The sequence below is a fragment of the Nerophis ophidion genome, linkage group LG06 (assembly GCF_033978795.1).
Source record: "Nerophis ophidion isolate RoL-2023_Sa linkage group LG06, RoL_Noph_v1.0, whole genome shotgun sequence".
NCBI classification, from domain to species: domain Eukaryota; kingdom Metazoa; phylum Chordata; class Actinopteri; order Syngnathiformes; family Syngnathidae; genus Nerophis; species Nerophis ophidion.
The window spans coordinates 42166505-42187194 of record NC_084616.1 but is presented as its reverse complement, the minus strand read 5'-3'; the positions used below and the strand labels follow the sequence as shown (position 1 = coordinate 42187194).

The following is a 20690-nucleotide window of genomic DNA, read 5'->3' as shown; positions in this document are numbered from 1 at the left end:
TTCATCCTATGGTCACATATGGGACGCGGGTTGTCTTATGTCAGCAACGGAAGTCGAAAATCAGCTGGTCATCTGGCGGGGGGTTTTCGTGGATGAATAGGGAAGTCCTTCTTTTCCTGCTGTCTTGTTTTATCATATATTTCTGCCTTTGCACCTGTCAGTGTTTACTTTTGTATGCAACAAAAACATCCTGACTTTGGAGCAATGTTCACGGACTAGTATTTGGCACTCTATTAGATGTAATGGTTTTTCCGTATTTAGACCATGATTTCGGTCCTAACTTATACATTCATATGGAAGGTACTTTTCATTGTTGATATCTCAAGAAGGAGAACAAGAAGAACACACACACACACACACACACACACTCGCACGCACAATCTGTGTCATTTCATTAAAGAATCCACTCAGACTCTTTAATCATAGTGCGACAAAACTGGTCTTCTCCATTCTTCTCATCTTTTGTCTTTGTCACTGCTGCTGCATCCTGATCATTATCTCTCAGAATGTATGTGTGCGTGTGTGCGTGCGTGCATGGGTGCGTGCGTGTGTGTGTGTGCGTGTGTGCATGTGTGGGTGTGTGTGTGTGTGTGTGTGTGTGTGTGTGTGTGTGTGTGTGTGTGTGTGTGTGTGTGTGTGCGTGTGTGTGTGTGTGTGTGTGTGTGTCTGCGCCTGCATACCTGCTTACTGCCATGCTGGAGCCCTAGTGTCTCCAGGGGGGAGGCAGGCGGCCTCGCAGTGACAAAGTGCACAATCACTCTGTTTCAGAGGTAAAAGACAGAGAAGGCTTGAGAAATCCCGGGAAGGGGGTAAAAGGAGAGAATCCGTAGTGGGATAAGACGGAGAGACAAGACGTAGACGTCAAGGTGGTAAGAGGGGAGAGGGAAAAAGTCACGCTGCAAGGGGAAATAGATAACAAGGAGATGAAGGCGCGCGGGGAGAGTATTCCAGGCTTGTGTTCCAGCTAATTACCACATAAGGCCTCCGGCTGGCGTTACACATACTTTTTCTTCACCGCTTTTTCTTTTTTTCCTTTTAAATTACAAACATTAATTAATTCCGAGACTTGTCATCTCGCCTTACATGGATGGGCCCCTTCGACCCTTTTTCTTACGCCTGACTTACGGCACTGGCAGACAAACACGGGGGCTGTCACATGGGCTGAGGAAGAGGCAGGAAGGCTTTAAGTGTTATCGGAATTAAAAAAAAAAAAAAAAAGGTCGGCTAAATATGTTGGGATGTTGTCGCCGCATCCTGGCTTGGCTTTAAGTCGTCAAGCAGCAGGGCTAAACTTGGGTGTATTGTCTCAGCGTGCAGGCAGGAAGTCTACCTGCACCTCTCAGCTTAATAATCACTCCCTTTTATTTGCTCACAGGCTGTCTGCCACCACTCAATTATCTCTCTTCCCTTCCTCTGTCTGCTTTGCCACGGCCTCCACCGGGGAGACAGCATCCCGTTTCTTTGGGAGTTTATCATAAATTAAAGATTGCATTGTTACCAACCAATCCTCTTACTGTAAGCAGTTTGGTGAAGGCAGCGAAGAAAGCAGCCTTCAACCCTAAAAGGAAGAGAAAAAATGTATATAATCCACCTCCGTTTTTTTTTTTTTTCTGGTGTCAAATTAGCTCCTTATTGATCTTCGGCTAGTTCTTCATATAACTTCACATTCTGTTAACCCTTCTGCAGCCCTCTGAGGACAGCGAGCAGTGATCTCCTGCTGAATACATTCCATGACGCTTAAAGGCCTACTGAAACCCACTACTACCCACCACACAGTCTGATAGTTTATATATCAATGATGAAATATTAACATAGCAACACATGCCAATACGGCCTTTTTAGTTTACTAAATTGAAATTTTAAATTTCCCGGGAGTTTCTTGTTGAAAATGTCGCGGAATGATGACGTGTACGCGTGACGTCACGGACTGTTAGGAAATATTAGCGATGCGCACACACACAGCTAAAAGTCTTCTGATTTAACCGCATAATTACACAGTATTTTGGAGATCTGTGTTGCTGAATCTTTTGCAATTTGTTCAATTATTAATGGAGAAGTCAAAGTAGAAAGATGGAGTTGGGAAGCTTTAGCCATTAGCCACACAAACACACGGTGATTCCTTGTTTAAAATTCCCGGAGGTGAAGCTTTCCTATGGATCAGAGCGGTCAAGCGAACATGGATCCCGACCAAATGTCAACCAGCAGTTTTAGGTGAGATAATTGTGGTAAAAAAGTCGCCACTTACCGGAGATCGGCTGAGCTTGTGCTGTCCATACAACTGCTGCCGACTTCCCTCAGACACTGGCCTCAAGACACCCTTGGACACACCCCTCCGACTATCAGGTACTATTAAACTCACTAAAACACTAGCAACACAATAGAAAGGTAAGGGATTTTCCAGAATTATCCTAGTAAATGTGTCTAAAAACATCTGAATCCGTCCCAATGCAATCGCCTTTTTTTTTTAACTTGATTTTTTTTTTTTTTTTTTTTTTTTTTCTAGCCCTTCGCTATCAATATCCTCAAACACAAATATTTCATCCTCGCTCAAATTAATGGGGAAATTGTCGTTTTCTCGGTCCGAATAGCTCTTTTTGTTGGAGGCTCCCATTAAGAACAATGTGAGGAGCCATCACACGGGTGACGTCATCGTCTGCGACTTCCGGTACAGGCAAGGCTTTTCTATTAGCGACCAAAAGTTGCAAACTATATCGTGGATGTTCTCTACTAAATCCTTTCAGGAAAAATATAGCAATATCGCGAAATGATCAAGTATGACACATAGAATGGACCTGCTATCCCCGTTTGAATAAGAAAATCTCATTTCAGTAGGCCTTTAAATAATGCATGAGGACACGTCTAAGCCAGCGTGATGTGTCCACTTTCTGGGCTGCTTAAGTGTCCGGCAATTTAAATGACGTGCGCCTCAAATAGTTCACACGGTCGGAGCCGCGACCACGGAACTTTCCTCCAGAAGGTCTTATCTTTGTCCATGTGATGTCAGATGAAACATAAATGGAGCTGTTTGGCGACAATACCCATCAATTTGTTTGGAAGAGAAAAGGTGAGGCCTTTAATCCCAGGAACACCACCCTACCGTAAAGCATGGTGGTGCTAGTTTTAGGCTCTGGGCCTGTTTTGCTGCCAATGGAACTGGTGCATTACAGAGAGTAAATGGGACAATGAAAAATGAAGATTACCTCCAAATTCTTCAGGACAACCTAGCCCGGAGGTTGAGTCTTGGGAGCAGTTGGGTGTTCCAACAAGACAATGACCCCAAACACACATCAAAAGTGATAAAGGAATGGCTAAATCAGGCTAGAATTAAGGTTTTACAATGGCCTTCCCAAAGTCCCGACTTAAAGGGGAACATTATCACCAGACCTATGTAAGCGTCAATATATACCTTGATGTTGCAGAAAAAAGACCATATGTTTTTTTAACCGATTTCCGAACTCTAAAAGGGTGAATTTGGCGATTTAAACGCCTTTCAATTGATAGCCTGCCGAGCGATGACCTTTCACCTGTGATGTCACAACATGAAGCAATACACCATTTTCTCAATCTTATTACACGCACCAAGTCAAATCAGCTCTGTTATTTTCCGTTTTTTCGACTGTTTTTCCGTACTTTGGAGACATTATGCCTCGTCGGTGTGTTGTCGGATGGTGTAACAACACGAACAGACGGATTCGAGTTGCACCAGTGGCCAAAAGATGCGAAAGTCCCTTGTTTGTTCCGCAAACTTTACCAACGACAGCTATGCTACGACAGAGATGGCAAGAATGTGTGGATATCCTGCGACACTCAAAGCAGATGCATTTCCAACGATAAAGTCAAAGAAATCGGCAATATTGGAAAATAGACCACCACTGAATCTGCCCGAGTGCAAGCTATTCTGCCCGAGTGCGAGTTAATCAGGGACGACGGCAGTCTCTTCCCGCAGACAAGCGAGGTAAACCCCCTGGATATGATTTAAGCCACTTCCTTTTCTGTCTCATTTTGTCCACCAAATTTATAATGTTGTGCATGAATGCACAAAGGTGAGTTTTGTTGATGTTTTTGACTTATGTGGAGTGTGCTAATCAGACATATTTGGTCACGGCATGATTGGAAGCTAATCGATGCTAACATGCTATTTAGGCTAGCTGTATGTACATATTGCATCATTATGCCTCATTTGTAGCTATATTTGCATCCAGCCTTTCCCTCCACCCACATTTAATGTCAAACAAACACATACCAATCGTTGGTTAGAAGGCGATCGCCGAATTTGTCCGCGCTTCCTCCCGTTCCGCTGTCTGTCGTGATATGGCTCAATAGCTTCAGTTTTTTCTTCAATTTCGTTTTGGCTACCTGCCTCCACACTCCAACCATCTGTTTCAATACATGCGTAATTTGTTGAATCGCTTACTCCACTGAAATCCAAGTTTGTATCCGAGCTAATATCGCTATACCTTTCTGTGCTATCCGCCATGTTTGTTTCTGTGTGGTCACGCTGTGACGTCGCAGGATAATGGACGAGTGGATATAACGACGGTTAAATCAGGCACTTTGAAGCCGTTTTTTGGGATAATGCAGGTTGGGTAAAATTTTGAAAAAAACTTTGAAAAATAAAAAAAGCCACTGGGAACTGATTTTTATTGGTTTTAACCCTTCAGAAATTGTGATAATGTTCCCCTTTAAACGTGAGGACAATGCTGAAGAAACAAGTCCATGTTAGAAAACCAACACATTTAACCGAACTGCACCAACTTTGTCAAGAGGCGTGGTCAAAAATTCGACCTGAAGCTTGTGGATGGCTACTAAAAGCGCCTTATTGCAGTGAAACTTGCCAAGGGACATGTAACCAAATATTAACATTGCTCTATGTATACTTTTGACCCAGCAGAAAGCAGCATTCAACCCTAAAAGGAAGAGAAAAAAATATATAATCCACCTCCTTTTTTTTTTGGTGTCAAATTAGCTCCTTATTGATCTCTGGCTAGTTCTTCCTATAGCTTCATATTCTGTTAACCCTTCTGCGGCCCTCTGAGGACAGCGAGCGGTGAACTCCTGCTGAATACATTCCGTGATGCTTGAATAATGCATGAGGACGCATCTTAGCCAGCGTGATGTGTCCACTTTCTGGGCTGCTTAAGTGTCCGGCAATTTAAATGAAGTGCGCCTCAAATAGTTCACACGGTCGGAGCCGCGGGCGCTCTGGTGATTCAGGAAGCTCCGGACGTAATCATGAAGTTGCGGCGTTCAGACATTTCTCATAAGCAATGTCACGTTTCATTTCCTCCCTCGTTTTTATTCTCACCCTCCTCTGCTTATTTGTAATTAGCAGAGATCATATTTAACGCGTGCGTTTGTTTATGAGTTCAAGGGCAGGGCTCTGAAGCACAGGTGTCACAGTCAAGGCCCCGGGGGCCAAAGCATCGTTTAAAGTGGCCCGCCACATCATTATATCTGGTCCGCCACATTAGTTCTTGTGGACGCCATGTCATTTCTGTGGCCTGCAAAAGGCTAGAAATATTAAAGCACTTTCTGGCTAAATGTATTTGTTTTTTCAGTTTTGACAGGAAAATGTATTGTCTGCAAATCCAATCCAATCCACTTTATTCATATAGCACATTTCAAAAAACAATGTGCTGCACAGAAATTAAGACATACACTATTTTGCCAAAATTATTTGAATAAAATAGAATAGAAAGTACTTTATTGATCCCTGGGGAAAATTCAGCACCACAGCTCGCTCAAAATAGACAATAATAATAATAAATAATGTAATTTATATCATATATTTTATATATATATATATATATATATATATATATATATATATATATAATATGGACAGAATTTCTAGGCGCAGCCAAGGCGTTGAGGGGTTCCGGTTTGGTGGCCACGAGATTAGGTCTCTGCTTTTTTCAGATGATGTAGTCCGGATGGCTTCATCTGGCCGGGATCTTCAGCTCTCACTGGATCGGTTCGCAGCCGAGTGTGAAGCGACCGGAATGAGAATCAGCACCTCCAGTCCGAGTCCATTGTTCTCGCCCGGAAAAGGGTGGAGTCCCATCTCCGGGTTGGGGAGGAGACCCTGCCCCAAGTGGAGGAGTTCAAGTACCTAGGAGTCTTGTTCACGAGTGGGGGAAGAGTGGATCGTGAGATCGACAGGCGGATCGGTGCGGCGTCTTCAGTAATGCGGACGTTGTATCGATCCGTTGTGGTGAAGAAGGAGCTGAACCGGAAGGCAAAGCTCTTAATTTACCGGTCGATCTACGTTCCCATCCTCACCTATGGTCATGAGCTTTGGGTCATGACCGAAAAGATAAGATCACGGGTACAAGCGGCCGAAATGAGTTTCCTCCGCCGGGTGGCGGGGCTCTCCCTTAGAGATAGGGTGAGAAGCTCTGCCATCCGGGAGGAGCTCAACGTAAAGCCGCTGCTCCTCCACATCGAGAGGAGCCAGATGAGGTGGCTCCGGCATCTGGTCAGGATGCCACCCGAACGCCTCCCTAGGGAGGTGTTTTAGGGCACATCCAGCTGGTAGGAGGCCACGGGGAAGACCCAGGACACGTTGGGAAGATTATGTCTCCCGGCTGGCCTGGGAACGCCTCGGGATCCGTGGCTGGAGATAGGGAGGTCTGGGCTTCCCTGCTTAGGCTTCTGCCCCCGCGACCCGACCTCGGATAAGCGGAAGATGATGGATGGATGGATGGATATATATATATATGTATATATATATATATATATATATATATATATATATATATTAGGGCTGGGCAACGATTAAAAATTTTAATAGAAGTTAATCGCACTATTTCTCCGATTAATCGCGATTAACTGCATTGTATACGCAAAGCCCAATAATGAATTCAAAAGTAGTGTGTAGTGCACCTTTATTGGAATATTCTCCCACATGAACAAAAGCGCCAAAACATTTGTTGTGCAAACACAATTTAAATCAGTCCTTGTTAAACAGTAGCAGTTAAATAGCATATTTTATGAAAATCAACTCAAAAAATGTAAATACAAACATTTAAGTTTATTGCCACTGCCAGGGTATTTAAGTTATCCTGTTTGTTATGGAAAATAAATATAATCTACATACAAATCTCTGAGCCACAATCATAACATCCAAACAGGCAATTTCTAAATTAACAGCAGAAACATTTTCTTTTTTATCAGGGATCTTATGTTTAAAAAACCTATATTATAGGTAGTGGGCTGTTTTAGGGAATTTTTGATCAAATTATCCGTAGTAGCAATATTAATAATGTTGTGTTTATTCTGCGTAGTGCACTTAAAATAATTATGACCATATCTAGGACTTGATATGATGGGAATTTTCCGATTGTTTGCTTGGTGCTTTGATAAACTGAACGCATCATATACATGGTACTATATTGAGATGTTATGAGCCAGGGAAAAAAAGAACTACCCTACCCAGCATGCAACAGGAGTGACGAGCATGCGCGGTAGCCCGGTATAGGTTGTGTGTCGCCATGACTGCAACTTGTATGTTGTGATATGCACGCTCTGAAAGTAAACGTTAAGAACTCAGCCAACACGCCTCGTCTGCATTATTCATAAATAGACAGACAACACATATACTCCGCTGCTTCACAGGCCGCTGGATGTAGCCGGCAAAGTATTCCCATGCTAGCTAGCCGTTCTAGCAAGCACGTGTCATTCAGTCCAAAACGGCCCGATCCATCCACATTCAGAATTGTCTGGCGGTCATAAGTGATCCCGGAGTGACCACGCTTTAAGCCAGCCATGAAATTTGCAGAATTGTCCGGTATTTTTGCCAAATGTTCCATCTTTACCAAGAGCCCCTCGACGCTGAAGCCCGTCCGGGCGACGCCATCTTTTTAAGAAAAGGCGTTAACAAAATAAAAGCATGTAAACAACATACGCAAATGTGCGATAAAATAATTGTCGGCGTTAATAGATTGATGAGTTAATTCGTAATTAACGCATTAATTTGCCCACCCCTAATATATATATATATATATATATATATATATATATATATATATATAGGGCTTCACGGTGGCAGAGGGGTTAGTGCGTCTGCCTCACAATACGAAGGTCCTGCAGTCCTGGGTTCAAATCCAGGCTCGGGATCTTTCTGTGTGGAGTTTGCATGTTCTCCCCGTGAATGCGTGGGTTCCCTCCGGGTACTCCGGCTTCCTCCCACCTCCAAAAACATGCAGCTGTGGATATGTTGATCGGCAACACTAAATTGGCCCTAGTGTGTGAATGTGAGTGTGAATGTTGTCTGTCTATCTGTGTTGGCCCTGCGATGAGGTGGTGACTTGTCCAGGGTGTACCCCGCCTTCCGCCCGATAGTAGCTGAGCTAGGCGCCAGCGCCCCCCGCGACCCCAAAAGGGAATAAGCGGTAGAAAATGGATGGGATGGGATGGATGGATATATATATATATATATATATATATATATATATCTATATATATATATATATATATATATATACATATATATATATATATATATATACATATATATATATATATATAATATAAATATAATAATAATATATACAATATATATTTATTATATATATATAATATAATAATATATATATATATATATATATATATATATATATAATTATTATATATTATTATATATAACATAAATATATTCTACATATGGCCACGTGCCTTGACTCACATATGAACTTGAAATGCCATCCCATTCCTAACCCATAGGGTTCAATATGATGTGGGTCCACCTTTTGCAGCTATTACAGCCTCAACTCTTCTAGGAAGGCTGTCCACAAAGTTCTGCAATATGTTTATATCACCAATGCGCTTCTTCCAAAAGCACATTGGTGAGGTCACACACTGATGTTGGTGGAGAAGGCCTGGCTCTTGGTCTCCGTTGAAATTCATCCCAAAGGTGTTCTATCGGGTTCAGGTCAGGACAGTCAAGTTCATCCCCACCAGACTCGGTTATCCATGTCTTTATGGACCTTGATTTGTGTACTGGTGCACAGTCATGTAGGAAGAGGAAAGGGCCTGCTCAGAACTGTTCCCTCAAGGTTGGGATCATGGAATTGTCCAAAATATTTTGGTATCCTGGAGCATTCGAAGTTTATTTCACTGGAACTAAGGGGCCAAGGCCATCTCCTGAAAAACAACCACACACCATAATCCCTCCTACACCAAATTTCCCACTCATTTCCAAATGTAGCGTTTTCCTGGCAACCTCCAAACCCAGACTCGTTCATCAGATTGCCAGATGGAAAAACTTGATTCATCACTCCAGAGAAGGCGTCTCCACTGCTCTAGAGTTTAGTGGGCGACATGATTTACACCACTGTATCCAACGCTTTGCATTTGACTTGGTGATGTATTGCTTAGATGCAGCTGCTCAGTCGTGGACACCCATTCCATTAAGCTCTCTGTGTGCTGTACATGGGCTAATTGGAAGGTCGCTCTGTAGCAACTGACTGTGGAGAAAGTATTTGCCCTATGCGCTTGAACATCTGTTTACGTGGCCTACCACTTGGTGGCTGACTTGCTGTTTTTCCCGAACTCTTCACTTTTCTCATAATAAAGTTGACTTTGGAATATTTAGGTGCAAGGGAATTTCACGACTGGATTTGTAGCACCGGTGGTGGCATCCTATGATAGTTCCACGCTGGAAATCACTGAGCTCCTGGGAGCATCCTATTCTTTCACAAATGTTTGTTGAAAGAGTCTCCATGCCTAAGTGCTTGATTTTATACACCTGTGGCCAAGTGATTAAGACCCCTGATTCTCATCATTTGGATGGGTGGCCAAATACTTTTGGCAATATATTGTATTATTGTGTGAATTGTGTTTACGAGCACTAAAGGCTGAACTTCTCAAAATAAAACCTAGTGAGCTGTCATTTCATAGTTAATCATTGTGTAAATGTGTCTGTCAACACACACTGCACCGCACCAGGGGGGTATGCAGGCCTTTTTCATGGCACCAGTCATCGTGATAATGAGTTGGTCAGAAAAGTTTCAGGATTGTTGCTATTGAGGGGCGAAAGTTGTGGCAGGACAACACATGGCTGCTTCACCATGATAACGATGCCCTGAGCATCAGTTCCGGTCCAAAAAGCACATCACCGTGCTGGGAGAAATCTCCCTTACTGATTTACTTTTTCCCTCTTTCTGAAGATCAAGAGGTTTCATCAAGGGGAACCGTTTTAAAGTTCAAGATGGCCATGACGACAGAGCTATGAAATATTCCGGAAGAACCCTTCTAGGAATGTCTGGCGGTGTGGCAGAGAAGGCTGTCAAAATGCGTCTGACTCTAGAGCGGGGGTCGCATTCAGGTGGCATTGCCGTTTAAACTGAAGATCCGATTCCAATTGGATTCAGACTCCCTCCTGATGTGGCCTGTATCTGATGCAAAAATATCAGATTTAAAGCACTTTAAAGCGTTTAAACTGGCAAAAAAAATACATGATCTTCGTCACTTTCGGGCAAAAAGAAAAACATTTTGTTGTTTTTTTCAGACAAACGTATTCCGAGAAAAAATGTATGCAAAACGCAAATATCCACTGCAGAAAACAGCAATGTGTTGTGAAAAAATGCCAATTTTTTAAATGTATTTATTTCTTTTTTAATTGTATTTTTTTCCCCAAAAAATAATACACAAAACTACCATAATAATACAATTCCAATTCCAATTCCAGCAACAATCACAATAGCAATTAACAGAGAAATTTAGAGGTCACACAGACATGACACAAAAACAATCCAAAAGTAGTCAAACAAAAATGAATAATGTCAACAACAGTATCCGTATTAATAAGAATTCCAATATAGCAGTGATTAGATATCCCTCATTTACATTATCATCATAGCCATTTATAAAAAGTAAAATAAAAACATTTAAAAAAAATGAACAATATCACATATCACATCTCATAAGCTTGACAACATATTGTGTCCAATATTTTCCACAAAGATGAAAAAATAAGTCATATTTTAGGTTAATTAAATAGTTAAAACTAATTCAAATAATGGATCCCATATTGCAATATATGAGTCATTATTATCTAAACCAGTGGTTCTTAACCTGGGTTCGATCGAACCCGAGGGGTTCAGTGAGTCGGGCTCAGGGGTTCGGCGGAGGTCAAAACACACACGACTCATCGTCTGAATAAAAACTTCTCCCTATCGACGTTATTACGGATACGGCAACAGCAGAAGTCAGACTGATTTGCAGGTGTGTAATTTGTTGTGAGTTTATGCACTGTATTGGTTTTGTTGTTTGAACAAGGTGATGTTCATGCACGGTTCATTTTGTGCACCAGTAAAAAAAACATGGTAACACTTTAGTATGGGGAACATATATTCACCATCAATCAGTTGCTTATTAACATGCAAATTAGTAACACATTGGCTCTTAACGATTCATTATTAAGTACTTATTAATGCCTTATTCGGCATGGCCTTAATATAACCCTAACCCGAACCCTAACCAAATAACTAAATTAATCTTTGTTACTTAGAATATGTTCCCCAAGTGTCCAAAAAAACTCTAAATTAAGTATTTGTTACTTAGATTATCTTTCCCATACTAAAGTGTTACCAAAAACATAACTTTCTCTTGAATTTGAAAAAAAAAGGAGGGTCCGGTGAATGCGCATATGAAACTGGTGGGGTTCGGTACCTCCAACAAGGTTAAGAACCACTGATCTAAACTAAATGCAGTTTTTTTTTCTACTGATGTCATCTCCGTAGCTTGTGTATACCAGTCGGTATGAGACCTCTGTTTGAAAGAAGCTAACATATGTTTTACCTGAGGGATGTTATACTGTTAATGCCCCCACTCAACATCTATTCCATGATTATCACCGCTTAAGACTGACAGAGTTCAATATTTATCACAATGCTTGTCTAACATATCAAGTCATCCACAGGCTGAATCTCATGCTCTGTAGCTTGGTTCTTATCCGTCGTCCCCAGCATGCCCACAACACTCGTACAAACCCCGTTTCCATATGAGTTGGGAAATTGTGTTGGATGTAAATATTAACGGAATACAATGATTTACAAATCCTTTTCAAGCCATATTCAGGTGAATATGCGACAGACAACATATTTGATGTTCAAACTGATAAACATTTTGTTTTGTGTGCAAATAATCATTAACTTTAGAATTTGATGCCGCTTATCTGGGTCACCCTTTTACTTACCACCATTCTTAAATGGATATTCACTACTGTTGTAATAGTAACATGGTACTGTGAATAAACTTGAAACTAAACTATTGTTGTGTGGCCAATTTAATGATACATACTGTACACACAGCCAACATTCCCTCTAAGGTACGCGCCTGTGCAATTGCACACTGCCCACGACAAATCTAGACCGCACACAAACTCGAACAAAAAGATATGCGCATAACAGTGTGCACGTCTGCCGTCGCTCACATGTGCGCCACTGAATGCTCAAGGAGTTTTGGAGGGAAAATTACACACAGCCAAATAGTCCCTTTGCTTTTAATGCATATAGGAAACAATTATGCACCGCATGCAATCAGTCAACACATCACAAACAGCTTTATTTGTGCTCTATTTCTTCCGTTTGTGTCATGTTTCGCAGACAAGCTCCAGTATTGGCATGAAGACTTGCAAGGAATAATATACTTTTTTGCTTTCGCTCGTCGCAGGCATCCACTCCTTACAGCCTCGAGTCAGAGTCTCTGCGCATGGACTGCATCATGTCAGGTGGAGCGTCCCCCACTCTGGCCATCAATGCTGTGACAAACAAGGTAGGACAGTGAACACACCATATTGAAAAGCATCAAATGTGTCCCTTTAAATGACTCATCAATCATATTCAAAAGCCATAGAGCTTGTTTAGTCGATGGAAATGAGATTAACTGAGTACATTGACTGAGAGTGGGTTGCTAGGAAATAGTTCACCCTGCATCACCGGCAACATACACAAATAGGACTGCACAATTAATCCAAATGTAATCACGATCATGATTAACCCTTGTGTAATGTTCATATTGTTGTTACTCAGCCAGCGTTTGTGGGTCTGATGGACCCGTTGCATTTTGTGGCTTTTAATGCCTCACAATCAAACACTTTTTTGTTAAAATACTGAACATATGTTTATTTGGATAAGGTAAACATCTGTTCAGTATTTTAACAAAACGTTGCATAGGTTTTGTTTCACAGACCATCTTCAGGCCGCTTTTTTGACCGTTTCTTCAGGATGTGCCTCCACTTTGACTGCGTTTTCTCCTCGTCAGCCATTTTGTAGTTGTTAGCGCTTTCTAGTGGAGTCTACTGACGGATATCAGTTCCAACTATACGCTACTTTGTATTCGAAATGGCAACAACGGAGGATGCATGGGCATGTATGAGCCAGTCTGCCCCAAAACAAGAGAATAACATACGTTTTGACGGATGTTTAGAATAGAATAGAATATAATATAAAGTACTTTAATGATCCCTGGGGGAAATTCAGCACCACAGTTTGCTCACAATAGATAATTATAATAATAAATAACATCTATTATATTGTATATGTAATATATAATATATAAATACATTCTACATATATTCTACATTTAAGTTTATTGGGATAAGGTAAACATCTATTCAGTATTTTAACATAAACGTGTTTGATTGTGAGGCATTACAAGCCGCAAAATGCCACGGGTCCATCAGACCCTCAAACGCTGGCTGAGTAACATCAATATAAATGTTGCACGGAAAATTTCTTTGCCAGTTTCTGCATCCCACAGGGATTCTTCTTTTGTGTTTCTGCACCTGCGGTTCCCACACAAGGTTGCGACATTTTTTGTCAACACTGTCTGCTCTCATTTTCTCACACATTTGACCCTCTGATGTTCTGTGTACCTACACTCTGTCCTCCTCCTGTCTAGGCCTGCTGTGTGGTACACAGAACATCAATTTCCACACTTCTATTAGCCCCGAGTCCAGTGGACCCGGACATCTTACATGTAATAGAAATGTATAGGGGGGTGTATGGTGTGTAGTCGTTAAATATGTATTCTGATATATGTTCTTCACAGAAAATGAGCCGAAGTCAGTGAGTCTGAGTTTGAAAAATTAGTTGATTGTATCATTTTCCTTTTAATAAAAAATGAAAACGGGTCCCACAGACCCGATCATTGGCGAAATAAACAATTAAAAAGGTAGGCCCCGCTGCACATCAAATCGCAGAAAAGCGACAACGGCTCCTATTGAACTGCTTACCGCCCATGCCACAGGCCATGGTGTAGGTCCCCAGAGCTCCAAGACACGTCCCCGACAAGCATTAAAGGGCATTAACTTTTCTCACCTATTTGTTTTATGTTTTTGTGTATTCGGGATCTTCACAAATCTCAAAAATTTGAAATCAACCCACGGAGGCATGACGGAGATATTTTTAAAAAAATCTTGCCTTAATTGATGCATTCTTCAAACGAGCCGTTTGGAATTTGCCCGATTTGTGATGTTTTTCCAAATGATGTCAGCAGATATCCCCATTTATGGTCAAGTTTTACCCAAAGAGCTTTGTGCGGGTCTGCCGTTGTAGTCTGAGGTAGTCAATAAGCTCCTTTTTGTGGTGAAATTACTCTCTGCATTTGACCCATTCCCTTGTTCAACCCTCTGGGAGGTGAGGGGACTAGTGAGCAGCAGCGGTGGCCGCGCTCTGGAATCATTTTTGGTGATTTAACTCCCAATTCCAACCTTGGAGGGAGGAATTGGGTCCCATTTTTATAGTCTTTGGTATGACTCAGCCGGGGTTTGAACTCACTCACAACCTACCCGATCTCAGGGCGGACACTCTAACTACAAGGCCACTGAGCAGGTTAAATTGAATTTAGGCTTAATTTTTTCAATTAATACTTTGACATATGGACGGAGAGAACACAAAAGCACTCATTTAAAATGATAAATTATTTATTTTTTAGGTACAATACTTACAGATTGCAATATATCCAATGTATTTTTCTATAAAATCAATGCATGTTTTATGAATCTTCACTTTCACACTTGACTTCATGCAATAAAAACGCTTATGATGTCAGAGAGGCCGACCTGGGCGTGAGCATTTGAGTGAGGGTCAGAGGTCACGCTGGGAGGGTGTGTGGTACATGACACCTGACCTCCACCAAAGAGAGCGTCAACTCTCACAGCACATCCAGTGTTTGGACCTGCTGTGAAACACTTTCTCTCTTTTCCATCTTCCTTTTCTTGACTCACACTTTCCACCAGTTCTGGAACCTTTTGGGGGTTGGTCGAGGATTGTGGTGCAGGTCATTAACGTTGTGGGAGTGGAGCTGGACTCTCTGGCGGTGGTGTCAGAGAGGAGAAGTCAAGCAAAACTCCTAGCCATTATAGACAACACCTCCCACCCACTACACTCGGACCTTGCGGAGAGAACGAGCACGTTCAGTGGAAGGCTCAGACTCCCAAAATGTAACACGGAAAGACACAGGAGGTCCTTCATACCGACAGCCATCAGACTGTATAATACATATGTTCCTTTTTGACTGTACTTAAATGTAGAATATATGTAGAATATATTTATATTATTCATATATTATATATTACATGGGTCACCAACGCTGTGGCCGCGGGCACCAGGTAGCCCGTAAGGACCAGATGAGTAGCCCGCTGGCCTGTTCTAAAAATAGCTCAAATAGCAGCACTTACCAGTGAGCTGCCTCTATTTATTTAATTTTATTTATTTACTAGCAAGCTGGTCTCGCTTTGCTCGACATTTTTTAATTCTAAGAGAGACAAAACTCAATTGGATTTTGAAAATCCAGGAAAATATTTTAAAGACTTGGTCTTCACTTGTTTGAATAAATTCATTATTTTTTTTACTTAGAATAGAATAGAATAGAGTTTTATTGTCATTATTGCGATGAAGAGGTTTAAAGAACAACGAAATTGGAGCAGATCCTCCTAAGGTGCATATACAATATGGTAATATAAATAGTAAAAAAAAGATAGAGATGAGAGATGTATCTATGTATATGTATATGTATCCACACAGATGCATATATGCATGCATATGAATATATATACACACATACATATAACATTATTGGACATTGTAGTCAAAACAACAAAAATGTTATCATCACACATGAGGACATGATGGACATATTGTGCTCACTCAGTGCCTGTTTAATGCTACTATGGCTCTTGGGTAAAAGCTATTTTTTAGTCTATTGGTGCTCGCTTTTATCACCCTGTAGCGTCTGCCTGAGGGTAGTAGTTCCAGGTGGCTGTGCCCTGGGTGGAATGGGTGGAATGAGTCTTTCAGGAACTTTGCTTATAACTTTCAGAAAGACAATTTTAGAGAAAAAATACAACCTTAAAAATAATTTTAGGATTTTTAAACACATATACCTTTTTACTTTTTAAATTCCATCCATCATCTTCCGCTTATCCGAGGTCGGGTCGCGGGGGCAGCAGCCTAAGCAGGGAAGCCCAGACTTCCCTATCTCCAGCCACTTCGTCTAGCTCTTCCCGGGGGATCCCGAGGCGTTCCCAGGCCAGCCGGGAGACATAGTGTTCCCAACGTGTCCTGGGTCTTCCACGTGGCCTCCTACCAGCTGGACGTGCCCTAAACACATCCCTAGGGAGGCGTTCGGGTGGCATCCTGACCAGATGCCCGAACCACTTCATCTGGCTCCTCTCGATGTGGAGGAGCAGCGGCTTTACGTTGAGCTCCTCCCGGATGGCAGAGCTTCTCACCCTATCTCTAAGGGAGAGCCCCGCCACCCGGCGGAGGAAACTCATTTCGGCCGCTTGTACCCGTGATCTTATCCTTTCGGTCATGACCCAAAGCTCATGACCATAGGTGAGGATGGGAACGTAGATCGACCGGTAAATTGAGAGCTTTGCCTTCCAGCTCAGCTCCTTCTTCACCACAACGGATCGATACAACGTCCGCATTACTGAAGACGCCGCACCGATCCGCCTGTCGATCTCACGATCCACTCTTCCCCCACTCGTGAACAAGACTCCTAGGTACTTGAACTCCTCCACTTGGGGCAGGGTCTCCTCCCCAACCCGGAGATGGCACTCCACCCTTTTCCGGGTGAGAACCATGGACTCGGACTTGGAGGTGCTGATTCTCATTCCGGTCGCTTCACACTCGGCTGCGAACCGATCCAGTGAGAGCTGAAGATCCCGGCCAGATGAAGCCATCAGGACTACATCATCTGCAAAAAGCAGAGACCTAATCCCGTGGCCACCAAACCGGAACCCCTCAACGCCTTGGCTGCGCCTAGAAATTCTGTCCATAAAAGTTATGAACAGAATCGGTGACAAAGGACAGCCTTGGCGGAGTCCAACCCTCACTGGAAATGTGTCCGACTTACTGCCAGCAATGCGGACCAAGCTCTGACACTGATCATACAGGGAGCGGACTGCCACAATAAGACAGTCCGATACCCCATACTCTCTGAGCACTCCCCACAGGACTTCCCGAGTGACACGGTCGAATGCCTTCTCCAAGTCCACAAAGCACATGTAGACTGGTTGGGCAAACTCCCATGCACCCTCAAGAACCCTGCCGAGAGTATAGAGCTGGTCCACGGTTCCACGACCAGGACGAAAACCACACTGTTCCTCCTGAATCCGAGGTTCGACTATCCGGCGAAGCCTCCTCTCAAGTACACCTGAATAAACCTCTCCGGGAAGGCTGAGGAGTGTGATCCCACGATAGTTGGAACACGCCCTCCGGTCCCCCTTCTTAAAGAGAGGGACCACCACCCCGGTCTGCCAATCCAGAGGTACCGCCCCCGATGTCCACGCGATGCTGCAGAGTCTTGTCAACCAAGACAGGATGGATGGATGGATGGATGGATGGATGGATGGATGGATTATTGTAAAGAATAATAAATACATTTTGATTTAATTCTTCATTTTAGCTTCTGTTTTTTCGCCGAAAAATATTTGTAAAATATTTCTTCAAACTTATGATTGAAATTCAAAAGAATTATTCTGGCAAATCTAAAAAATCTGTAGAATCAAATTTAAATCTTATTTAAAAGTCTTTTGAATTTCTTTTAAAATTTTTGTTCTGGAAAATCTAGAAGAAATAATGATTTGTCTTTGTTAGAAATATAGCTTGGTCCAATTTGTTATATATTCTAACAAAGTGCAGATTGGATTTTAACCTATTTAAAACATGTCATCAAAATTCTAAAATGTATCTTAATCAGGAAAAATTACTAATGATGCTTCATAATTTTTTATTTTTTTTCAAAAAGATTCGAATGAGCTCGTATTTCTCTTCATTTTTAAGGTTGAATTTTGAACAGTCAAAATTGAAGATAAACTATGTTTCAAAATGTAATTTAATTTTTTTTGTGTTTTCTCCTCTTTTAAACCGTTCAATTAAGTGTTTTTTTCATCATTTCTTTTGTACAAAATACCTTCCGTAAAAGGAAAAAAAATGTAAGACAGAATGACAGACAGAAATACCCATTTTTTCTATATATAGATTTATTTATTAAAGGTAAATTGAGCAAATTCGCTATTTCTGGCAATTTATTTAAGTGTGTATCAAACTGGTAGCCCTTCGCATTAATCAGTACCCAAGAAGTAGCTCTTGGTTTCAAAAAGGTTGGTGACCCCTGATATATTATACATGTAATATATGTCATATATTATTTATTATTATTATTGTTTATTGTGAGCGAACTGTGGTGCTGAATTTCCCCCAGGGATCAATAAATTACTTTCTATTCAATTCTATTTTATTCTAAGTAAAAGAAAAAACATGCCTATTCCATTAGTACATCCAAAAAGATGCCGGCTAGGTTAATTGGAAACTGGAAATTGTCCATACCGTTGGTGTCTATGTGAGTGTAGATGCTTGTTTTCCTTATACGTGTCCTAGGGCTGGACGATATATCGAATATACTCGATATATCGCGGGTTTGTCTCTGTACGATATATAAAATGACTTTATCGTGATATTCGAGTAAAAATTCTCATGCAGTTGCTTTTAGCTGCGGGCATTACATTGCAGTCGTTTCTCACTCTTTCTTGTCTCTCCTTCTCACAGAGACTTAAAACAAGCACACTTTCCTACTTACCTCACGTGTGCAACGTGACACGCTCCCGCGGAGCAGAGAGGTAGCGACATGGTAATGTTAGCTGTGATGCTAATGTCGCAGTGCTGATGGTAATACGAGAGAGAGAGAAGGTGCGAATTTGGTAACAAATGAAGAATTAATTACCAAGAAAAACAGCACGGGGTCCATCGTCTGGCGGTGGTGTGGCTTCAAGCGGGAAGATGTTGAACAATTATGCGGCAAAAGGGTGGCTGCAAAAAGTTGGACCACTGCTAATGTAACATCATTTGAAAAGTCACCCGCTAGAGAATGAGGAGTGCTAATGATAATTTAGCTTGGATGGCAACATATGTTGCTCCAAATCCTGTATGTACCTTTCAGCATTAATGGTGCTTTCACAGACGTGTAAGTTACCCATGCCTTGGGCACTAATACACGCCATACCATCACAGATAATGGCTTTTGAACTTTGCGCCTAGAACAATCCGGATGGTTCTTTTCCTCTTTGTTCCGGAGGACACAACATTGACAGTTTCCAAAAACAATTTGATATGTGGACTCGTCAGACTACAGAACACTTTTCCACTTTGCATCAGTCCATCTTAGATGAGTTCGGGCCTAGCAAAGCCGGTGGCGTTTCTGGGTGTTATTGATAAATGGCTTTCGCTTTGCGTAGTAGAGTTTTAACTTACATTTACAGATGTAGAAATAAACTGTCGTTACTGACAGTAGTTTTCTGGAGTGTTCCTTAACCCATCCTTCACACACTGATGTCGTCTTTTGATGCAGTGCCGCCTGAGGGATGGAAAGTCACGGCATTCAATGATGGTTTTCAGTCTTGCAGCTTACGTGCAGTGATTTCTCTAGATTCTCTAACCTTTTGATTATATTACGGACCATGAATGGTGAAATTCCTAAATTCCTTGCAATAGCTTGTTGAGAAAGGTTCTTATACTGTTGGACCATTTGCCCGTGCATTTGTTCCCAAAGTGGTGACCCTCGCCCCATCCTTGTTTGTGAATGAAAGCTGCTTTAAAAACCTAATCATGGCACCCACCTGTTCCCAATTAACCTGTTCACCTGTGGGATGTTCCAAATAAGTGTTTCATGAGCATTCCTCAACTTTGTCAGTCTTTTTTTGCCACTTATGCCAGCTTTTTTGAAACAAGTTGCAGGCATCAAATTGCAAATGAGCTAATATTTGCAAAAAATAAAGTTTTCCAGTTCGAACATTAAGTAGCTTGTCTTTGCAGTCTATTCAACTGAATATAGGTTAAAAATGATTTGCATATCATTCAATCAAGCAGATTTTATGTTAGAGTGTTTTACTTGTTTTAAGGGTTTTGGTCCTAAATGATCTCAGTAAGATATTACAGCTTGTTGCTGAGATTTTATGACCTATATTGAGAAAAACATGCTTGAAACTAGAATATCAACTGTTGCAAAGCTGTCATTAACACTCACTATTTTTTTAAGTACTAATTTCTTATTTCAAGCATGAAATAAAAAATCATGACTTTGACACAATTGTGTTTCACAATTAAAACGGATGACAGCCAAATTAACTTTACTGTTTTATTTTTAATGAAACAACAGAAAACACGTACTCATAAACTAGT

At 41.6% G+C, this 20690-nt stretch overlaps 1 protein-coding gene across 2 annotated transcripts in view; it reads left to right on the top strand.

Annotated features, from left to right (window-relative positions):
* Nucleotides 1–20690, top strand: part of LOC133554724 (forkhead box protein J3-like) — a 266752-nt gene that overhangs the window by 194676 nt on the left and 51386 nt on the right. For both annotated transcript variants that reach the window (XM_061903805.1, XM_061903806.1), the window contains exon 5: nt 12676–12777. In XM_061903805.1, the coding sequence (XP_061759789.1) occupies nt 12676–12777 (102 nt within the window). The remainder of the gene's footprint in view (nt 1–12675; nt 12778–20690) is intronic.